At 39.0% G+C, this 22346-nt stretch overlaps 1 protein-coding gene and 1 non-coding gene across 2 annotated transcripts; both read right to left on the reverse strand.

Annotated features, from left to right (window-relative positions):
* Positions 1 to 497: 497 nt before the first annotated feature.
* Positions 498 to 579, reverse strand: trnas-gcu (transfer RNA serine (anticodon GCU)). Its single transcript has one exon. It is a non-coding gene; the product is annotated as a tRNA-Ser (tRNA).
* Positions 580 to 1183: 604 nt separating this feature from the next.
* Positions 1184 to 20532, reverse strand: tnfsf11 (TNF superfamily member 11). Its single transcript, XM_077617279.1, has 4 exons — positions 20136 to 20532; positions 14297 to 14332; positions 7041 to 7164; positions 1184 to 3310 (listed from the first exon to the last, which is right to left on the reverse strand). Exons 1-4 carry the CDS (start codon positions 20334 to 20336, stop codon positions 2898 to 2900), a joined length of 774 nt encoding a protein of 257 aa, XP_077473405.1. The 5' UTR covers positions 20337 to 20532; the 3' UTR covers positions 1184 to 2897.
* Between the last annotated feature and the right edge of the window lie 1814 nt (positions 20533 to 22346).

The following is a 22346-nucleotide window of genomic DNA, read 5'->3' on the forward strand; positions in this document are numbered from 1 at the left end:
CTCCCCGGGCCTGCGTGGGTTTCCTCCCGGTACTCCGGTTTACTCCCACATTCCAAAAACATGCATGGTAGGCTGAATGGACACTCTAAATTGCCCCTAGGTATGGGTGTGAGTGTGCATGGTTGTGCGTCTCCTTCTGCCCTGCAATCGCCTGGCCACCGATTCATGGTGTCCCCCGCCTCTGGCCCGAAGACAGCTGGGATTGGCTCCAGCACCCCCGCGACCCTAATGAAGATAAAGCGGTTCAGAAAATGAGAGATGTGAATGATAGTTGGGGAAATGACAACAATATACAAATATTTTTTTACAGTTTGAATATGTCATTAGTATTTTAACCTGTCACGCTGTACATCTGCCTGTGCAGATTAGGGTTGCAACAATTAATCCATTTGGTTCAAATCAAATTAAAAAAAATCAAATCAAATAGCCTTTTTCGTCATCTTGCACAGATGACAATACAATTGCATAGCTGCACTTAACCAAATTTGTGAAATAAACGACGAGGATGGGATTCGAACCCACGCGTGCAGAGCACAATGGATTAGCAGTCCATCGCCTTAACCACTCGGCCACCTCGTCGATGCTCTCAACAAACGAAAAGTATAAAATGTCAAAAATCAAAATAGATATCCGATTAATAGTGACATATTTTCAATATGCCTAAAAATAATGTTTTTGGGTGATTTTTCTGATATAAAAATGTGCACATAGTTTAAAAAAAAACCTCTTTCTTAATATATTTATTGGTTTAAGTAAACTGGAACTGATTCTGCAAAGGTTGTATTAAACCAATTCAAGGCACTTCAATCAAATAGAATCGTGGAAGATTTCTTAATATCGGCAAATATCACATGGTTTAAAAACCACGCTAAAATAAGAATTTAGCCATGGCTCTCGACTGGGACGTTGGTTGAGCAAAGAACTCCTGAAGGCAACGTACAGAAATACAGTAATTCATTTTGTTACCCAAATTCTGGAATGAAATATGTTTCTCTGGTGCCTGAAATATGGTCATTAAGTCTGAATTTCATCGTATAAATCCCAGTGGGAACTACACACACATATCAAGAGAGTGAAACTTCATTACAAAAGTAGTATTTTTATTTAAACACACAAACATAAATAATAATAATAATAATAATAAAAACAGATAAAATATTTTCATTTAAAATCAGGTATGCTATCTTGTGGCATAAAGAAATCTATCACTTTAGGCAAGTGCACACACAGTTGTCAAAATTGAGATATTTAAATATGAAGTTAGAGCTGAAGCCCTCATGTTTTAATGAAAAAAAATGCGCTCCTACAGTTTCCTAAGTGCTGCATAATGAATGTTGAATAGAAATAAAAATATACATGACTTGTTTTTCATTTACATTGAAAGGCCACTTTAACAATGACCCATCTCTGTACTTGTATAGCTAATAAATAAATAGTGCATATTCCCATTTACCCTGTGAGAGACAAATGAAAACCAAGGGAAAAAAATAAGTTAAAGACAAACCAAATTCAATTTGGTTCCTCCTTTTTGAAGAGTCTTTTCATGTCATTCCAGAACAAACAGTCCAGCTGCCTGTATCATTTTCAAACACAGAAAACCAACCACATTGTTTGTCAAAATTCAGTCAAACACGTCAGAATGACCATTATGTATCAGAGCACATTTGTGACGCTTTTGGTGGAACTGGCTAAGTAAATGAAAGAAAGATTAGCCAGAGTCAAAAATTCAAAAGATAATTCAAATTGTGGTGAAGAGTGAGTGACTATGATTTCACAGACACCAAAATCCAATGTCCAATAAGATAATAACAATCTACAGCACAGGTGTCAAAGTGGTGGCCCGCGGGCCAAATTTGGCCCGCCGCATCATTTTGTGTGGCCCGAGAAAGTAAATGATGAGTGCCAACTTTTGGTTTTATGATGAAATTCAAATGAAGACTGTAGATTATTTCCTGTGTTTCCTAATTTTAAATAAATAATTGCAAACAATTTGTACTAATTTGAAAGTCCAAAAATGATCTATTGATTAGCACGATCGCGAAAGCTGTCAATTTATTAATCGATTAATTTTGGCAGCCTAGTTGGAAGACATAACGGCCCTCCGGATGTAATCGAAACTACCACGTGGCCCGCGACAAAAAAATGAGTTTGACACCCCTGATCTAAAGGGTGAAAATACAATAAATCGGTTTTAATGTATTTCTTCTCTAGTTTATATACCTGTCTTTGTCGCTGTTTATTTGCTCAAAAGGATAAAAAGGTGTGAAGGGATACTCTCCAGCTCATGTTAATAAGCAGAGAGATGCCTGGATGTAATCATTTCAATATCGTAAGGCAAGGATAACGGTGGAGTTAAACTACAGTACTTCTGTGTTCCAGAGAAACAAAACGTATTATACACTCAGCGTTGTAAAAACTACATGAAATACTCTGGGCACAACTAGTATGGGGTCCGTAATCTGCGTAAAAACATAGCCCTCGTGAAGGTACCTCGATTCGCCCGCCTCGATCACGCCAACATAAATCATTTTTCACCCCAACAAAACATTGACTAGCGCAGCTGAGGAATACAATGGTCTGGCTGGCGTTAAAACGCAAACAGATGCTGGATGAGCTTCAGTGTTTCAATGTTAACACTGATCTTCTCTATTAACCATCCCTCACTTGCGCCTTGTCTGTGTATTATCAGTGCTTAAAACAAACTAAAATGAACACAAGTTTAAAACAAACAAAAACTTAAAGGAAGGCAAGGCTACATTTGACCAAGTCGAGTGTGGGTTTTCTCTTGACGAGACAGGGCTGTGTAAAACTATTGAATACACACACATTCAGTATATCAGTGGTTCTTTGGGGTCACTTCAGTAGAATGGCGGCGTGCCACGTGTACACTCTTTCAGCTACCCCACTTTAATTGCCCCAAAGTATGTACCCTTTCTTTCAGGGTCGAGTGCCCATGCGTTGGACACGGTCACGTATAGGGCATCTCCTCGGTCTAGCCAGAGGCCTCTGCCCTGTTGGGCGCAGTACATGTTATAGCTGAAGTTGTCCCAGCGCTTGGTGCTGCCTGTCTTCGTCAGCAGTTCTTCTTTGCTGTTCTGCTTAATGCTCTCGTGGTAAATATACTGTATGAGCTGCAAGTTGCTGACATCAATGGCGGGCCCTCCAGAACCAGGCTTAAAGTAGCGGAAGCAGGTTTTGGCGTACACGTAGTAGAAGCCCGACCTGTCGACCAGCAATTTGCCCCTCTGGTAGTCCATCTTGTGACTGTACCCGTGTACTTCGTCCCAGTCGATCATGACTGTTTCTGGTTCTGAAATGACAGAGAGGTTTGGGCTATATTTAGATACCATATTTATTCGAGTATTACGCCGTGACCGGACGTTTCGTCGAAAGACGTTTGTCCCCGGACGTTTGGTCCCCGGACGTTTGGTCAACCGGATGTTTGGTCGACCGGACGTTTGGTAGAACGGACGTTTGGTAGAACGGACGTTTGGTAGAACGGACGTTTGGTCGCCGGGTTCGCTCGCTGTCAAATTATGACAGAAAGTTTACTGTTGATATTTTGATATTAGATATTTAGATATTAAACTCTCTCATGATTATAATTTTGAGAGCTGGTTTCAACAGTAACAACCCGGCGACCTAACGTCCGTTCTACCAAACGTCCGTTCCACCAAACGTCTGTTCTACCAAACGTCCGGTCGACCAAACGTCCGGTCAACCAAACGTCTGGGGACCAAACATTCGGGGACCAAACGTCTTTCGACGAAAAGTCCGAGTACCGTATAACGCGCACCTGTGTATAAGGCACACCCATAATTTGTCAATAATAATTGGTATAAATGTTTTCTTCACTTTTTCTCAGCTCACACCAAGAATTGCACCATTACTGGTAACTACCAAAGGCTGAACACATGTCGCCATGACAAAACATTTATTCACAATATATGGCACGGAAACCTGGTAAAACAAACTACCAGTATGAACAGAATTCTCAAATGGAATTTACAATTTCAAATTCTTAACGTCTTATTCATCATCATAGTGTTTAAAAAATTTCAAAGTCTAAATTACTTCCTTCTTTGGGCCCTAGTAGAATGGGCTCTCTCGCGCCATCTAGCGGACAAAGACAGGTTTTTACGTCTCCCATTATAACGGCTGCAAAGGGGAATTTTTCAACGGCGGAGGGCAATTTTTCACCGGAATTTGGTCACAAAAGCGCATTATACTCAAATAAATACGGTAGATGCTACCAGGCTACATCGTCTGCTAATGGTTGTGACCCAGCTATATCACATTCTTAGTCTTGCTCAGAGGCTACCTTACCAGGCCCCCTCCTCATAAAGGCACATGCTTGTATACCGATGACAATACTGAAATTGCATCTATACTGTGAAATAATAATAATAAAAATTGTCCAAACTTGAAATTTCAAGTCAACCTATTTCACTTAATCTTTGAAGTTTTGAGGCGACAAGTTAATAATATAGTTAGTGCCTTAACCCTTTCATGCCAGAGTTATGATGTTCATTCATTCATCTTCCATGCCACCCATCCTAGAAAGGGTTGTGGGGGTTGCTTGAGCCTAACCCAACTGTCTTAGGCAAAAGGCAGACTACACCCAGTCAGTTGTAGAGCACACAGAGAGACAGACAACCGCTCACACAGTCAACGAGTGGGAATCGAACCCAGACTGCCTGCACCAAAGTCAGGCGGAAGAACCACTGCACCTTAACTATGCATACTCTCTTTGACACTCAATGATTAGCATCAGCATACCAACCTTTTGTACTTTAAAAGTGCACACATTTTCATGTATTTTGACTTTTAAATTCAAAATGAGGCTCTCAAGACACTAGATTTCAAAAAATGAATTGTTTATGTCACTCTGTCAAAAAGGTTCCCGGCCTGCCATAGACAATAGACTTCCCCATCTGGACTACCTACCGCAAAAACCGGCCAGTAAAAATGTAAAAAGACCCCAGAGGCTTTTGAAGACCTCTTGGAAGTCTCACATCTTTTCTCTGGCATTTCCCCCTTTAGATTAGATTAGATTAGATCAAACTTTATTCATTCCATACTCGGGAAATTCAGTTTAATGCAGTAGCAAGAAGATGAAAACACAGACACAGGAAAAGAGATAATGACAGAGGTGAAAATGGACACAGGTGGTCAGACATTTTTTGTTGAAGAGTTTGATTGTTTTGATTTCTCTTATCTTGTGTACATCACTTTGTTCGACTGCTGTTGTTTTAAATTAATTCATCATCTGTGCCATTTACCCACACAAGGTTTGGGGGGGTGCTGGAGCCTATCCCAGCCAACCACAGGCAGCAGGTGGGGGACACCCCGAATTGGTTGCCAGCCAATCGCAGGAAACACAATGAAACCAACAACGTCTCCAAGACCATGGAAATCATCCTGGACTTCAGACGGAACAAGAGCGCTCTGTTCTGCTGATCTCACTTGGACTATTTATTTATTCATTTCTTATTTACTGATTATCTATTTGTCTGTTTGTTGTTATTATTTATGCACTATGTGGTGAAAGCTTTAAATCTCATTATACTTATATAATGACAATAAAAGCATTCAACTCAATTCAACACAACTCAACTCAATATCACACCGCCACTAAGTGGGAATCAAACCCAGACTGCCCGCACCGAAGTCATGCGAAGAACCACTGCACCATCGTGTGGCACGTCGTCTTAAATGTGCTTCATAGAGTTAAAAAAAGAGTACCGTATTTTCACGACTATACAGCGCATTGTATTTCTAGCCGCAGTGTCAGTAATGAGTGCTATTTCTGTATTTTAAACACACAAAGGACGCACCGTTTTTATAGACGCAGCCAGGCATGGCAAAACATACACCAGCTTAAACATGTACGCTACACCCACACGCTAAAAACACGTTTTTAAAAAGGCAACGGAAGCAAAACTGAGTTCGGTTGTGCTTTATTTAGCCATTTTACAATGTACTCACGTCATAATTTCGTTTTCGTGACTTGGTCGCAAATCAAAAGTGACGGCGAGCCGTGAAAAAAGCCATCCGGTCGCTTGACATACGCCTCACGTAGCCATAATCTCATGTTGCGGTTCGATATTCATCCATATATTATATATATATATATATATATATATATATATATATATATATATATATATATATATATATATAGTTCACAGTCTAGCTTTGAATGCTCTGTTGACGCCAACATCTAGCGGCAGGATTTCTTTTGTAAATACAGCCGAAATGACGGTGAGCACCAAATTAGTGTGCTCACCGTCATACTGGGTGTATTGACAAAAGAACCAAATATCCCAGCAGTCACTGCGCAGTACTTTTTCTACGAGAAAAAGAGTAGAGTCGGGGGCTGCTTGCGAGTGAGTTGTAGAGGATGGTGTACCCGATTTATTTTATTTAATCGTGATAAAAATTTTAGTATTGGTCCATATATAAAGCGCACTGGATTATAAGGCGCCCTGTCTATTTTGGCGAAAATTTAAGACTTTTATGTGCGCCTTATAGTCGTAAAAATACGGTACATATTTGGTACAGCATTAAAACATTATTCTGTAGTACTCCATGATAGCAATGACGTTATTTTAGTGCCGTATCTGTACCAATATCGGTGCAACACCAATAAAATCAATAGTCTAGTGATATTTATGATGCCAGCAACAATTGCAAATAATTCAACCCTTACAGTGTGGCTGTCTAAATTGGCTCAAGGATGGTGCAAAACAATAACAAGCTGCTTTGGGAGTGACTGTTTTCCCAATATCTACAAACCAACTTTATTTTACTACAGTTGGCTTTAGTATTTCAATATAAACACTCACTATTAAACTGTACTTTAACATTCTAATTTATTTTTTCTAGCAAGTCAATAAATGTTTTGCTTGTTTTGTTAATGTTTTTAGGGAATTGTTGGAGGACCATGTTAAAGGAACATTTTCATGGTCGAAAAACTTGTGGAAATTGAGTCACATTATTTGAATTGCATGCACTTAAATAATGTGATCAGGACTCACTTCTTGCATACTGTTTATCCGCCTTGATGTGTAGGTGGGCGGAGGGCGGTTTCTTCTGGTTCTTGAGGTGTTGGTTCTTCCTGGTGTCTTTCAATGCGTTTAGCACCGGCTCCGTCTGCACTTCCTACCACAAAGACAGGTCGAGAAGACAAATTGTTACAAAAGGCCAGTGAAAATATAAAAAGACACGAGGAATAAACACATTATATGTTTCACCATAGTTGTCACTTGAAATAATTGTTGAGACTTATGGTGTGTGTACTTGACGGCTGTCGAGACAGAATGCACACACGCACTGTCTCATTCAGTCCAAACATGGTTTCCAAGCAAGTAAACAGTTACCGCCAACTCGCAGCTGGCTTTCAAACAGCAATATTTACAACCTGAACATCAACACTCCAACTCCAAAATCATATTTCTGCTACAATTCTGGCTGCCGATAAGGAGAAAAAGATCTCTGTTGTTCCCATGGTGAGGGCAAATTTAACAACAGGTTTTTGACATTTGAGCACCAGCCTGGAGGTATTTTTGTCACTTAAAATTAATCATCTAAGATTAGGATATATGTGACTTACCAGTCATAAATCTTTTACAGTTGCACAAATGTACATTTCCGTCTAACTAATGGTTGATACTATTGATAATAGCCTCTTATATTGGTGGCTACGACAGTTCCACCAACATATTTTTGATACTGGTTAGTTTTTTTCCCTTGTGTCAAAGGTGAGCAGGAATTAAGTGGTAGCAGCACTGTTGAGCAGCAAAACACAAACATTTCCATTCCTGTCCTCACCCATGAACAGCTCCATTTTCAGTAAACCCAGAAAAAAAATACACACAAGAGGAGTCTCTTAACTTTAGAACTGGAAGACAGAAGTGCCATACACATCCTCAACTGTTTGACAGCCATTTACATGCACTACTAGCCTTCAGTGGACTGGCGTGTTATCCTCAAAGGGCCAACTTTTTATTTGTAGTCCCAATGGCAAGTTGTCACTGCCTGATCACCCGGAAAAGGGTATCATTCCCATTTGTTGTCCATTCTCAAGTGTTAAATGTGGGGGCATCTTAATTGATCGCATGAATTGCAAGGGTCTAACCCAGACATGGGCAAACTACGGCCCGCGGGCCATATACGGCCCGTTAGGCCTTTTAATCCGGCCCGCCAACGTTGTCCAAATTATTATATTTTTTTTTATGCGGTCAAAATACAGGAAATCATTGGATAACCTGCATGAGCAATTCTGCCGTCGGTTTTGTGATTTTGGAAAAAAATGACAGCTGGTGTCATGTCCTTTCTCACAAGACCCGGAAACGGTTCCACAGGAGTTGCAGTTGGAACTGATTGATCTCCAATGTGACAAGTTCAACTCCCTGAAAGTCTCTGAGTTTTAGGCTTCATTAAGTGCAGCCAAATTTCCAAACATCCAGAAGATGGCACAGAGGATTCTGGTGTTATTTGGCTCTACATGTGTGTGAACAGACCTTTAGTCTGATGAAAACCAAGAAAGCACCCCATAAATCCCAGATGAGTGATGAGTATGCTCATACTTTAGTCCTTTTTTTCTATTTATGTTTCATATGTACTGTTAACGGATGCAGTTTTTTATATGTATCGTATCTTGTGCTGACCCGGCCCGCCTGTCAAATTTTTAAAGTCAATGTGGCCCCCGGGCCAAAAAGTTTGCCCAACCCTGGTCCAACCGCTCACGTGGTGTAGTCAACCATTTTGGTTTTCCATGTTCGGGTCACTTGAACACTTGTAGTTTTATGCATTTATTTTCTCTATAACATGCATTATTAGTGGGAGGTAAACGCTGCATACACAATGAAGTCCTGTGGGAGTTTCCGCGTGGACACCTTTAGTGTCGGACTGAATAAGTACTTTAGACTTTACAGGGATGATAAGTATTCAATCATTCATTTTCTTAACTGCTTATCCTCACAAAGTTTGCGGACGTGCTGGAGCCTATCTTAGATGACTTCAGGCAGCAGGTGGGGGAACAACTGAATTGGTGGCCAATTAATCACAGGGCACGAGGAGATGGAGAACCATTCACGCTCACACTCATACCTAGGGGCAATTTGGAGTTTTCAACCAGCCAACCCTGCATTCTTTTGGAATCTAGGAGGAAACTGGAAAACCCACGCAAGCCACACAGTGAGGACCCACCTGGGATCGAACCCTCTAAGCCAGGAGTGTCAGACTCGGGTTGGTTCGTGGGCCGCGTTAACGTCAACTCGATTTCATGTAGGCCGGACCATTTTAGATTTAATATTTAGATTTTTTTTATAAATGGATTAAAAGAACTGGATTAAAAGCCCTGAATATTCAGTTTTTTATAGATCTAAAACAATGTTTATTTTAGCTTTTTTTCATATATTTTTAGATTTTACAAAATTATTTTTGAACTAAAAACACAGAAAAAATTGATTAAAAAATTACCATTATTCATTTAAGAGGGGGAAAATCAGGAAATTTAATATACATCTATACTCTTCATTTTAATTTGATCCTAAAACAGAAAGTCAGCACTCATAATTTACTTTCCCGGGCCACACAAAATGATGCGGCGGGCCAGATTTGGCCCCCGGGCCGCCACTTTGACACCTGTGCTCTAAGCACTTGGTCGCCGGACGATAAGTAAATCATTACCAATTTGAAATACTATCACTGCAACCAGATATGTGATTTTAGCAAAATAAATGCAAATAAGTTAATCTATCGACCCAAAAATAAATAATAATGCTGCTAAGGATTGCTTGTTTATCAAGAATTTTAAGATTTTATCATTGTAAAATGTTTTAAATTTATGAACTGAGTGTCATTTATATGAAATATCATCCAAAAGGGTTCCTTTTATCAAAACCCACGACACAAGTTCTATTGTTTACATATAATAAAATAAAAGCATTGTAATTTTTCCCCCTGCTTTTTGTGTACCGTGCACTTAAAAAACACACACCAAACTGAAATTATATTATAATGCACTATTTCACTCCAACTTTTTATTATAGGTTTATTTATAAACATTTTTATTGTTAATTACCTTTTTAGCATTTTATCCCAACTATTTGCCTGTCTTTTCGTGGTTTAGGGTTAGACTATAAATAAACTTAACTGACCATAAAAAGGTGTGCGTGAATGTTCCCTCTCAATTTCTGAGAAGAGTTGGCAAATACATGATTTCTCAAATGATATTCCAACAAATGCTTGTGTGATGAGTCAGTACAACCCTTCCAATAAGTATGAGTAAATGCTGCACTTAACATTGGCGTTCAAATTGAGACATCATAATTCAAAAAACCTCAGATTAGCCAGAATTAAAGGATTCACCCAGTGGGTGTTTATCTTTCTCTTTAGTTTACAATGGTTTCTTTAACTGGATAAGAAGTATAAATAAAAAAACTGTTAACAGAAGAATATAAAGAAGTATGTGCATGACGTTCCAAAAACGTTTCATTTTTATTTTTTTGTGGGATAAATAGCGTATTTTTTTTAATACTTTTCAGCTTGGACATCCCAATAGCAAAAGGAGATGGAAAACACTTAATTATTTATCTGTTACTGTTTTGTTTGTATGTCTTAATAGTGTCCCAATATGAAACTCTCTTTCTACATTTATCCTCCTGACTACCAGGAAAAAAAATGTTGTCCAATTACATTTATTTTGAAATTCCCCAATCTATGTGAAGTAATTGGAATATTGCAAAAGAAATTTGGTATCATTGGAAAGCTCTGTATGTCCTCTATAGAGCACAAAAGGAGCTAACGCGATTGGATGCACTGGGTGGAGATATTTAGGTTTTCAAATGTCCTCTACAGAGGACAAATTTGAACTACTCGTAGTCAGGAGGATATCACAGTTCTAGAAGATAAAAGAGTAAAAGACCCTGTGGGAAAAAAAATCAAGCCATTAACCAAGAGACTTCATTAAATAAATAAATAAAAGAAAAAATTGCCAAGTAATAGTAATCAGGTACAAAAGAGCACCACTATTATTCATTTATTCATTCATTCGTTCATTCATTTTTTTAACTGCTTATCCTTACAAGGGTGGAGCCTATCCCAGCTAACTATGGGAACCAGGCGGGGGACACCCTGAATCGGTGGCAGAGCAACACTATTAAATGAAATGAAAAAATTACAGGATGGTAGTGAAATAATGATAGTAATTAAAAAAAACAGTGAAAGACATGAAGGTGGCAAAGTTGAAGATGCTGAAATCCTCTATTTGAGAAGTAAGGATACATACGATAAGGACTGATCTCATCAATTGGGCACAGTCCAGACTGGAAGATTTGAAAGTAAAGTAAGAACAATTTTTTCAATGTTTTGAATGTATAGGGACAGAAATGACAGACAGCTGTAAATGAAGTCGCAGTTAGATGCAGACAGGAGAAAGCAAAAAAATTACAAAGATCAACAACATCCTCGAGTCTGAACCCCCCAAAGTGGCCAAGGTGAACGCCTAGAAGAGCTTATTTGAGCATAAGGTGAAACCTGGAGACAGGACCACATTTGGGAGATTCTCCCTTCCAGAATGTGGTTGATACAACAATATTAGAACATGAAGTACTTTAAGATGTTGACGATCTCACAAAGCCGAAAGATTGTTAAGTCATTTCTAGCAGTGGTCGGGAACATAGGACTTGTGAGCCATATCCAGCTCTTATGGTGAGTCTATCTATGTATTAGGGTACAAACTGTGTTATTGTTGGCAGGTAGCACTTTGAATCAGTTGACAGCCAATCGCAGAGCTGAACGAGGCAAACAACCATTCACGCTCACACTCATACCAAGGGACAATTTAGATTGTTCAATGACTCTAGATCACATGTGTCAAAGTGGCAGCCCGGGGGCCAAATCTGGCCCGCCACATCATTTCGTATGGCCCGGGAAAGTAAATCATGAGTGCCGACTTTCTGTTTTAGGATCAAATTAAAATGAAGAGTATTGATGTATATTAAATTTCCTGATTTTCCCCCTCTTAAATGAAAAAAAATATTTTTTTAATCAATTTTTTCTGTGTTTTTAGTTCAAAAATCAGTTTTTAAAATCTAAAAATATATGAAAAAGCTAAAATTAACATTGTTTTAGATCTATAAAAACTGAATGGAGTTAAAATGAAGAGTATAGATGTATATTAAATTTCCTGATTTTCCCCCTCTTAAATTAAAAATTGTAATTTTTTAATCTATTTTTTCTGTGTTTTTAGTTCAAAAATCAGTTTTTAAGCTAAAATAAACATTGTTTTAGATCTAAAAAACTGAATATTCAGGGCTTTTAATCCAGTTATTTTAATCCATTAATAAAAATAAATCTAAATATTATATCTAAAATGGTCCGGCCCATGTGAAATCAAGTTGACGTTAAAGCGGCCCGCGAACCAACCCGAGTCTGACATCCTTGCTTTAGATGCATATTTTTAGAAATGTGGGAGGAAACCAGACTACCCGGAGAAAACCTATGCAGCCACGGTGAGATAATGCACAGGATTTAAAAAAGGGGAAATAAACAACATCAGTAAACATCAGTAAAGACCAGAAAGTGGTAAGAGTTCCTCTCAGATGTACCCTGCTGCTAGAGTTGCTACTTATGAGAAGAAATGATTTGGAAGTAATGGCACACACTTGGTTCTGTGGTTTGAGTTCACTATTAATTAGTCAAGATCTGTAACAAGTAGCCTCATTCATTCTTCTTCCATACCGCGCATCCTTGAATGGGTTGCTGGTGTTGCTGGACCCTAACACAGCTGACTTCGGGCAAAAGGCAGACTATACCTTAGACTGGTCGCCAGTCAGCCGTAGGGCACACAGAGACACAAACGACCATAACCACTCACAATCATGATGCCACCAAACTCAGGCGAGTGAACATCTACACCATGAGATCTTTAACAAGCAGCCTGTTTCACATTTTTGCATGTAATTACCTGGACAAGACCCAACGTATTCTATATCTGCACATATTGTCTCTCAATAAAGTTAAATATTAAATTTCATCTCATCTCATTATCTGAATCGCTTTGTCCTCACTAGGGTCTGTTTTATTGCTTAGTTATTCAATGAGTTTATTTAAAAAAGGAATAGAGAATAAATTGTATGTTTTGCTCATTTTATTTACAGTGTAGGTTCTATTGTTTTATGTGATACATACTAGATAGGATGGGAGTATTACCCATTCTCACATCTAGCATATCTATCTAGCAGTCAATCAGTTGCAGGTCTTTATTCTCAGTTTCATTTTAATCCCCATAGTGTGCCTTTCAATTTGAGTTTGTTTGTCTATTTAAAAATATATATATATATATATATATATATATATATATATATATATATATATATATATATATATATATATATATATATATATATATATATATATATATATATATATACTGAATTTGGCATGAAAATGTCTGACGACCAGTGCGCCTTGCACTTCTTCTAAACTGCTTTAGATCATGTACGTGACACAGTTGCATGCTGTAATATAATGCCTATAAAGTATCAAGAATGGCAACATGATAGTGGTGATATTAAAAGTTGGATTAAGCCCAACAAGTCCCCACTGAAGGTCCAGGTACTGAATGCATGGCTCATCTGTATTCTTATTCATGTGTGTTTGTTGGGTGTTTGCAGATCTATATATTGGAATGCAGAGCTGAAGACTTATCAATGAGTTTCTGAGTTCGTAGCCTCATGATATATTATCTTCAAAATGTAGGAAGACTTTATACTTTATTTCCACTGAGGTTAAAATTTTCCGCTAAATGGTGCTGTTTGGTTGGCATCCAAGGTCAAATTCAATATCAATTGTCCTTGTGGCAGTCAATCATTCTGATGAAGAGACAGACAACCATTTGCACTCACAATCACACTGCCACCGAGCAGGAATCGACCCCACAAATGCCCGGACCGAAGTCATATGGGTAAACCACTACACCATCTGGTATACGACAATTCTATTGATAAATAATATTTTCTTTCGTCAGAGACAGCTTGCCAAATAAAAATTATGATATTGACCTGAATTCCCCAAAACACAACTTTAAATTTGCAGGCTTGAATGATATTTACACACAATTGTCAGTTATGCCAAGACTCGACATATTTCCCTAAAATGTAAGCATGTTTTTCTTAAATATTTATTTAGAATGTGTTATTTGTGTCACTTTCTTGTGCAGTTTCTTTTGCATTAACTTCACCAACATTGTATACGATATAAAATGACTACAATAAATTATACTCACTTCAATGAGCCGATGTGGAGCAGTGGTCAAATCTACCTGGAGACAAAAAGGAAGAAAAGGCAGAGGTCATCACACCATCTCAAAGAATGTCCTATGTAAGCACTTTTTTGACATTTGGTAGTGTTACCCGTTAAAACTTCGATAAAATCCAGGCTGCCTTTCCCGGGGAATGTGTATATGTGTTAGTGCAAGTGTACGGTGTGTGGGAGTGTTTTCCAAAGTTATTTTCCAAAGTGTACTCAGCATTCCCAAGCAGCAGACTTACAAGAAAACATGATTTGAAGCTTGATTTTTTTTTATGTGACTGTATCAACAAGTCCTAAGGGCTCACATACAATGAGGGGAAGAAAAAACATTTAATGCCAATGATAAGAGCAGCATTTCGACACTTGGCGGCAAGATTGCCAGGAAAAGTCTTGCAGGTGTTGAATGTGGATGATGGTCCAATGCCAGACTGCCCTCCTCCTTCCTAAGTCACGTAAGCACGCGGCCCTTGTCAACGGCTTAACAAAAACTCTGTACGCTCATCTGCCAGAGTTTCCCAGTGAAGAAGAGTCTGACTGATGGGTATTGCTAGACCATTCCAAACCAGTCAAATTAAACAACGTCATTCTTCTCTCCCCTGCTGGCCTACACCCAGCAACAAATAGCGCTTAAAAAAACAAAGTATCCTCAGTTGAAGAATAAATGCCAAGGGTATGTAATAGGTTTACTCATATTTCTTTAATATGGATGTCAGATGTCTTCCCTCCACCAAGCAGTCCCTACTTCCATATTGTGGTTAAGAGCAGGTCGTGAACCTGCGAGCTTTAGTACTCTTTGCCAAGTCTGTGCAGACTGAGCTACAATGCCGTTTAAAGGGCCAATTTTACTAATTCTATTTCTGATGTTACTAGTCCCGATGGATGGATGGATGTTACTATCACAGGACAATAACCTCAAAAATGAGACGTCTCCACTAACTGATTTGTACTGATTAGTGGACTGTTGGCCTCTATATTTTTTTAACTCATTTTGAACTCTGTAGCTTTAATACTAAAGCAGTTGATTAATAGATTTGAGAATCAGGTTGGGTGAAGTTGATGGTGGTTCAGCTCATGTGAGCTACGTTTTCATTAAGGGAAACAGATTGTTCTATTTCTAATTGTGTTTTTGAAATGTTTAACCCTTCGGCTGCCCGTTGCGGGGAGGATTTATGCTTCCGAAAAATTGCATTTTACTCATAATGGGTTCTATTTCCTTCTTTTGCATAGTTTTCTGAGGTTATGGAGACCATTTTTTCTCCAAATATACCAATATTAGCTTTCTTATATAATTTATACATTTATGATGAATATTTTTCTCATCCCAGCACTGATTTTCTGAACAATTTTATCCTCACTAGGGTCGTGGGGGGTGCTGGAGCCTATCCCAGCGGACATCGGGCCAGAGGCAGGGGACACCCTGAATTTGTGGCCAGCCAATCACAGGGTTAGGGGCACAAGGAGACAAACAACCATTCACGCAATTTAGAGTGTCCAATCAGCCTCCCATGCATGTCTTTGAAATGTGGGAAGAAACCGGAGTACCCAGAGAAAATCCATGCAAGCCCAGGGAGAACATGCAAACTCCACATGGATGGACATGACCTGGATTTGAACCCAGGACCCCAGAGCTGTGAGGCCGACGCGCTAACCACTCACACCACTGGGCCGCCCTGAATATTTTTTCTTTAAAAAAAATGATTTGGGGGGAGTTTAAAAGCTGAAAAAGTCAAGTAAAATGTTAGTTCACACTTATCTATTATTTACATTCAACGGCTTTTTGCGGGGAGTGATTATTTGGTCAAATTGGTGAGAGATGACAGCACCTAACGGAATCTAAGCATTATTTTTTGGGGTCTACAGGGTGTTGGGAGCGTGGCGTTAACTTCAAATAGTTTTTGACATCTGATGCATTTTTGAAATTTAGGCCTGTCACGAGACTGTTTTAATTTTTGCAAAAATGTGCATTAGGCAGCTACTTTGATATTCTATTGTTTCCTTTGGTACTGCTTCCAAAGTTTCTCTATTCTGTGACATATTTTAGCACTCATCTTTGCACATCTTAGGACATTGGTAAATGTATAATATGTCTTATATTAACTGTTAAAGGAAATAAAGAAAAAACATAATGAATGAGAATGCTAAGTACTATTAGTCTTTCAGTTTCAAGCCTGGCTTCCAAACAGGACCTCCAACAATGGAGACAAACAAAGACTCATTGTATAATTAAAACACTCTAAACTCCTCCATGGTTCTGTGAATATGAATATAGCCAGTTGCACATGAGCAAAGGGGATAGCCTTCCGTCACTAGCTTCTGATTACCGCTTTTCCTAAAGTAGTCTTACCAATAGAACCACCAACTCCATAATTGAGGCAAAAAAAGGGCAGAAGCATCATGGGTTTGCAGTTGAAATGTCGTAAAAATGAGGCGCAATATTTTACGACAACACATCTTGGTCTAAAAAGAAATAGTATATTTGGAAAATGGATAATAAAAGAGCAAATAAGTGAGACAATGAGTCATAGTTGCTGATTCAGTGCCCGCAGGTGACTCCAAGTAATGATTATGTTCGAGTAGCATTTACGGCACATTACTGAAATGCTTCTTGCTTAGAGTATACTTCCCAGCATAATCAGTTATAGTTAACTTATACAGTAAGTAACAGTTATAGCGTAAACAAAGAATTGGCTAGACTTCTCTATAATTTACTGTATATGTTACATACCAATATTATGAAACACTAACTCTTGTCAGTGGACCAACTTGATCCTAATACTTGCCAACAAAACCACACACAATTACTATGTATTAGTAGCAATAACATATGCAGTATAATTATATATTTAGTATATAGTACATATGTGGAGTTTGCATGTTCTCCCAGGGCCTGTGTGGGTTTCTTCCAGGTACTCCAGTTTCCTCCCACGTGCAAAAACATGAATGTAGGCTAGTTAAACACTTTAAATTGTCCCTAAGTATGATTATGTGTATGCGAATGTGCGTGCGTGTGTGTGTGTCTGTGTATGCTAATGATTGTCTCTCTCCTTGTGCCCTGCGATTGGCTGGCACCTAATTCAGGGTGTCCCCAGTTTGCTGCCTGCCATGGTGTTTATTTGTCAATCCCATTTGAAGTTAATTATAAATATGGCACATAAAAGAATAGTCAGTTGAACAAAAGTTTTTTTCAATTAAACCTACATGTATGGTAACTCGTGGTGCAAATTGGCAGGGGTGACTGACCTATATTAGTCATAACAGGAGAAGTTTTATGGTAATCATTAAAAAAAATGGGCAAGTATGACTTTAATATATATGAAGCAGCAAAACACACACACACACGCAAAAGAACATTCAACACTTAGAAGTACGGAGCCCCTCGGATGCCAGGGTAGAAAAAAAATAGCTGATCTGTAATTCACCATTAAGTAATCTGTACCCACATATTACTAAACTGTAACCATAAATTTCAAAAATGTACCCAATTCTTAGTAATCTGTACCCAAAGATAACTGAACTGTACCCACATTTGAATAATCTGTACCGTCAATTCTGTAATCGGTCTGCCTTTGACAAACAAAGTTGTTTTAAAGGGAAACTAATGCACGTTTTCTTTGGAAAATGAAAAATATAACATTCAGGTGTTATCATTTGCACATATGCTGCAGGAGTGTCTGTGTGGTGTTGATTTTTTTCCTTAGCTATTTCTTTTCTATATCTTAAGTAGCCATATAAGCAGTGATTGGATAAATGTAGTGTTTCTATTCGTTCGTGCTTTTGAAGATTGTGGCACTGTTCGTCAAGGGCAACATGTAAATAGCTGCTTTCTTAGACTTGGTGTTTGGAGTCTCGACCGAAAAAGGGTGATGACCGTTTCTGGGTCATTGCTAAACTGTATCCACAGTATATCTACAGTATAGCAATATGTGGGTTAAGATTACAAAAGTGTGGGTGCAGATTACTAAAATCTGGATACAGATTCGCTATAAAAAATATTTGTTCTACCCTGGCACCAAGGGGGCTCGTGTATAACCTTTCTGCTCTCTTGGACACTCTAAATTGCCCCTAGGTATGAGTGTGACCGTGAATGGTTGTTTGTCTCGTTGTGCCCTGTGATTGGCTGGCCACCAATTCAGGGTGTCCCCTGCCTCGGGCCCAATGTCAGCTGGGATAGGGTCCAGCACCCCCCGCAACCCTAGTATAGAGGATAAAGCGGTTCAGAAAATGAGATGAGATAAGAAAATAATGCACGTATCCTATCTTCTTGTAATATTTATATCTACAAGAATAATATTTCTGCTATCCTTGTGTGAATACCATGGGCTGAGTAAGCTTGAATAAAGCATAAACATATTCACCATTTCATTGTGAAATAAGCATAGCTACTTGATAGGAGTGAGTGAGGTTTTGTAAAGGCACCCAGCAAAGTGTTTATGCAGAAGACAAAGTGAAGGCATATCATTCCATAAACACATTAAGAGACCAGCAGAAAGTTATCCAGATGCTTTCCAGGTGAACCCAAAGCAGCCTGACGCAGCTGAATGTGGTCTGCTCCCTTTTGGCTTGTCTTGACAAGACCATCATCCAACTCCCCAAAACCACCAAAAAAGTCAATCGTGGCACTAAGAAAATATTTTTCCTAGATGAAAAGAGCTTTCTTAATGACCTGACAAAAACAAATGAGGCGTGTGGATTATTTTGTTTTGATTCGTATGTTTTATTTTTGTTGCACTTTGCAAGTTGGAACACCCCCTCCGAGTCCTTTTAGCAAACTGTCTTATCATGTCGACGATGCTTATCTTTCGTTATATATATACTTACATATAAATACTTACATATATATGTATATATACATACACATATATATATATACTTATATATACATATATAGATACTTACATATATACATACATGTATATACTTACATATATATACTTACATATATATACATACATATATATACTTACATATATATACATACATGAATATATATTTACATATATATACATACATGAATATATATTTACATATATATACATACATGAATATATATTTACATATATATATATATATATATATATATATATATATATATATATATATATATATATATATATATATATATATACACATATATAAGCGGCCCGATAGTGTGAGTGGTTAGCGCGTTGGCCTCACAGCTCTAGGGTCCTGGGTTCAAATCCAGGTCACATCCACCTGTGTGGAGTTTGCATGTTCTCCCTGGGCCTGCGTGGGTTTCCTCTGGGTACTCCAGTTTCCTCCCACATTCCAAAAACATGCATGGTAGGCTGATTGGACACTCTAAATTGCCCCTAAGTATGAGTGTGAGTGTACATGGTTGTCCGTCTCTTTATGCCCTGCGATCGGCTGGCCACCGATTCAGGGTATCCCCCGCCTCTGGGCCGGAGACAGTTGGGATTGACTCCAGCACCCCCCCGCGACCCTATATATATATATATATATATATATATATATATATATATATCGATAACTGCCCTTATAAATGATTATTGATTCCCCTTACAAACCCCCCAAAAACCTTACAAACACCGTACGAGTCGTACGGTGTTTGTAAGGTTTTTGGGGGGTTTGTAAGGGGAATCAATAATCATTTATAAGGGCAGTTATCGGCAGAGGTTGACAGGTATTATATATATATATATATATATATATATATATATATATATATATATATATATATATATATATATATATATATATATATATATATATATATATATACACATATATATAAAACAAGAAGAAGTAGAAGAAGAAGAAGAAGAAGAGTTTACCTCCTGCAGATAACCCGTCAAGTGTAGCAGAATGGCCACGCTGGAGGCCACCTGAAGCAATCCCATGATCGCCAAGGTGCCGAACAAGAGCGGCCGATGCGAGTGCTCCGAGCCGGTGGTGGGCTGGAGGCGATGGTGGCCGGCTTCCACGTCCATGGTCGTGCGAAGGTAGCCTCGGTACTCGCCATGGGCTGTTGCCATGCTCCTGTGCGTGCGTTCTTGTGGATGGATTCGAGGTAGGCGCTTAAGTGAAGCAGCGTCGGCGTGTGAGCGTGTTTGTCCGCGGTGAAGTGGGTGGGCCGAGGCTCAGGAAGAAAGTGTCAAGTGAAACGCCTGCTGTTCCTGTTTCACTCGTGAGGCGCCTGCTTATAGTCCAGATGGAGCAAGTAGGTTGAGGTAGTCCTTATCGCAACCTCATAATGACGTGATCCACCTACTCCCTTCAGCGTCCACACCCCCACCACGTTACATTCCAGCATTTATCAAAGGTTATGCAGGTCCGCCGCACAACATGAGCGCATAACTTTCTGCACATTGGGCCCCCATGTGGTCAAAGGGCACCATCACATGTCAGAATCTCTCGAGGTGTCTGGCTGTATTTGTTGACTGTATTAAAAGCATGGTTGTCCCATTTGGTGGAAGGGGTTGTCTTGACAGGGAAGAACTAGTACCGTATTATTTGGACAATAAAGTCAAAACTGAATATAAGTCGCTCGAGACAAAATTATGTACAATGAAAGGGGAAAAACACTGGAGAATAAGTTACATTTATGGGGGGATTTTATTTGATATAATCCAAAACAGAAAACAGACATGTCAGCTTTAAAGGCATTTAAAATAAATAAATTTATAAAATTAGTGGCAGGGGTGGCCCGGTGGCCTGAGTGATTACCACGTCAATCGCACAGTTCTGGGGTACTGGGTTCAAATCCAGGTCGGTCCACCTGTGTGGATTTTGCATGTTCTCCCTGGGATTGCATGGGTTTTTCCAGGTACTGCAGTCCTACAATTGTAAGATTGAGGGTTCATTAAAAGGGCTAGATCTTCCTGTAGGGAGTTTTCATGTTCTCCAGGGGCATGTATGGGTTTTCTCTGGGTACTCCGGTTTCATTTGATAACCAAAAAACATGCATGGTAGGCTGGTTGAACACTCTAAATTGCCCATAGGTATGAGTGTAAGTGTGAATGGTTGTCAGTCTCCTTTTGCCTTGTGACCCTGAGGATAAGTGGTACGGAAAAATGGATGATGGGTGCTAGAGCCTATTCAAGCCAACTACACACACCTGAATAGACCCTGAATTGGTGGTCAGACAATCGCTGAGGTTTTAAGCCTTAGTACCAGTAGAAAAGGCACCAGGGATCAAACCCTCAATCTCAGTACTGTGAGGAGGACGTGCTTATCACTCACCCACTGAGCCGCCAACACACAACTCCATAATTTAAAAATATGAATTCAAAAGAACGTAACTTTCTTGGAGCCTTTGATGGGAAATATAGAATAAAACTGCTATAATGACATTCAAAAAACGTACAAAACATGTAAGACCGACAATGCGGGTAAGAGAGGCAACCGAGATGTGAGGAGACAGCCAACGGGATTTGATTTGGTGCTTCTCAATGATCCCATTTACTTTGATTTGCTTTGTACTTTGTGCTTTTGCTTTGTTGTTCTGTCTAATCACCCTCTTGCTACTGCCACAATGAAATTTCCCGAATACGGGATGAATAAAGTTATCCAATCCAATCCAATCCAATCCATTGAAGGGTTGAGAGATTACCAATGGTAGCACCTGTACCATGACAATTTAAAGATAAAATACAGAAAAGAGGAAGTGTAGTCAGGCCGGCATGTTAGGCTTACGATGCAGTAGTAAAAGAGTAGTAGTAGTATGTGTTTTGAAATACATAATGGTGACGACCTAAATCAGGTTTTCCAGGAACAAGTTATTTTAGGCATCAGCCTTGACGAAAAACCGTGAGGTTCCTTACTCCCCCAGCCTATAAAACCTACCACTCAGCACCAAGAAACCTCAGCAAACTACAATCTTTTAATGCTCTTTCATTCGAAATGTATCAAACAACACGCATGATTTTGGTTAGGCTTGCACAACCACATATTATTATTTCATTGCAGTCCTATATTTTGTCTGTGCATGTGTGTGGGAGGGGGCTGGGACACGAGACCACCGTTTTGAATCTGCATGACCTTTT

The sequence above is a fragment of the Stigmatopora argus genome, chromosome 13, assembly GCF_051989625.1.
Source record: "Stigmatopora argus isolate UIUO_Sarg chromosome 13, RoL_Sarg_1.0, whole genome shotgun sequence".
In the NCBI taxonomy this organism is placed as follows: domain Eukaryota; kingdom Metazoa; phylum Chordata; class Actinopteri; order Syngnathiformes; family Syngnathidae; genus Stigmatopora; species Stigmatopora argus.

What these genes read in the sequence shown, in the direction of transcription:
- tnfsf11 (XM_077617279.1), bottom strand. Translation starts at nt 20,336, where the DNA reads ATGGCAACAGCCCATGGCGAGTACCGAGGCTACCTTCGCACGACCATG. An exon ending in CTCCACATCGGCTCATTGAA is followed by an intron (nt 7,165 to 14,296) that starts GTGAGTATAATT and finishes TCTTTGTGGTAG; the next exon opens with GAAGTGCAGACGGAGCCGGT. An exon ending in GGATAAACAGTATGCAAGAA is followed by an intron (nt 3,311 to 7,040) that starts GTGAGTCCTGAT and finishes CTGTCATTTCAG; the next exon opens with AACCAGAAACAGTCATGATC.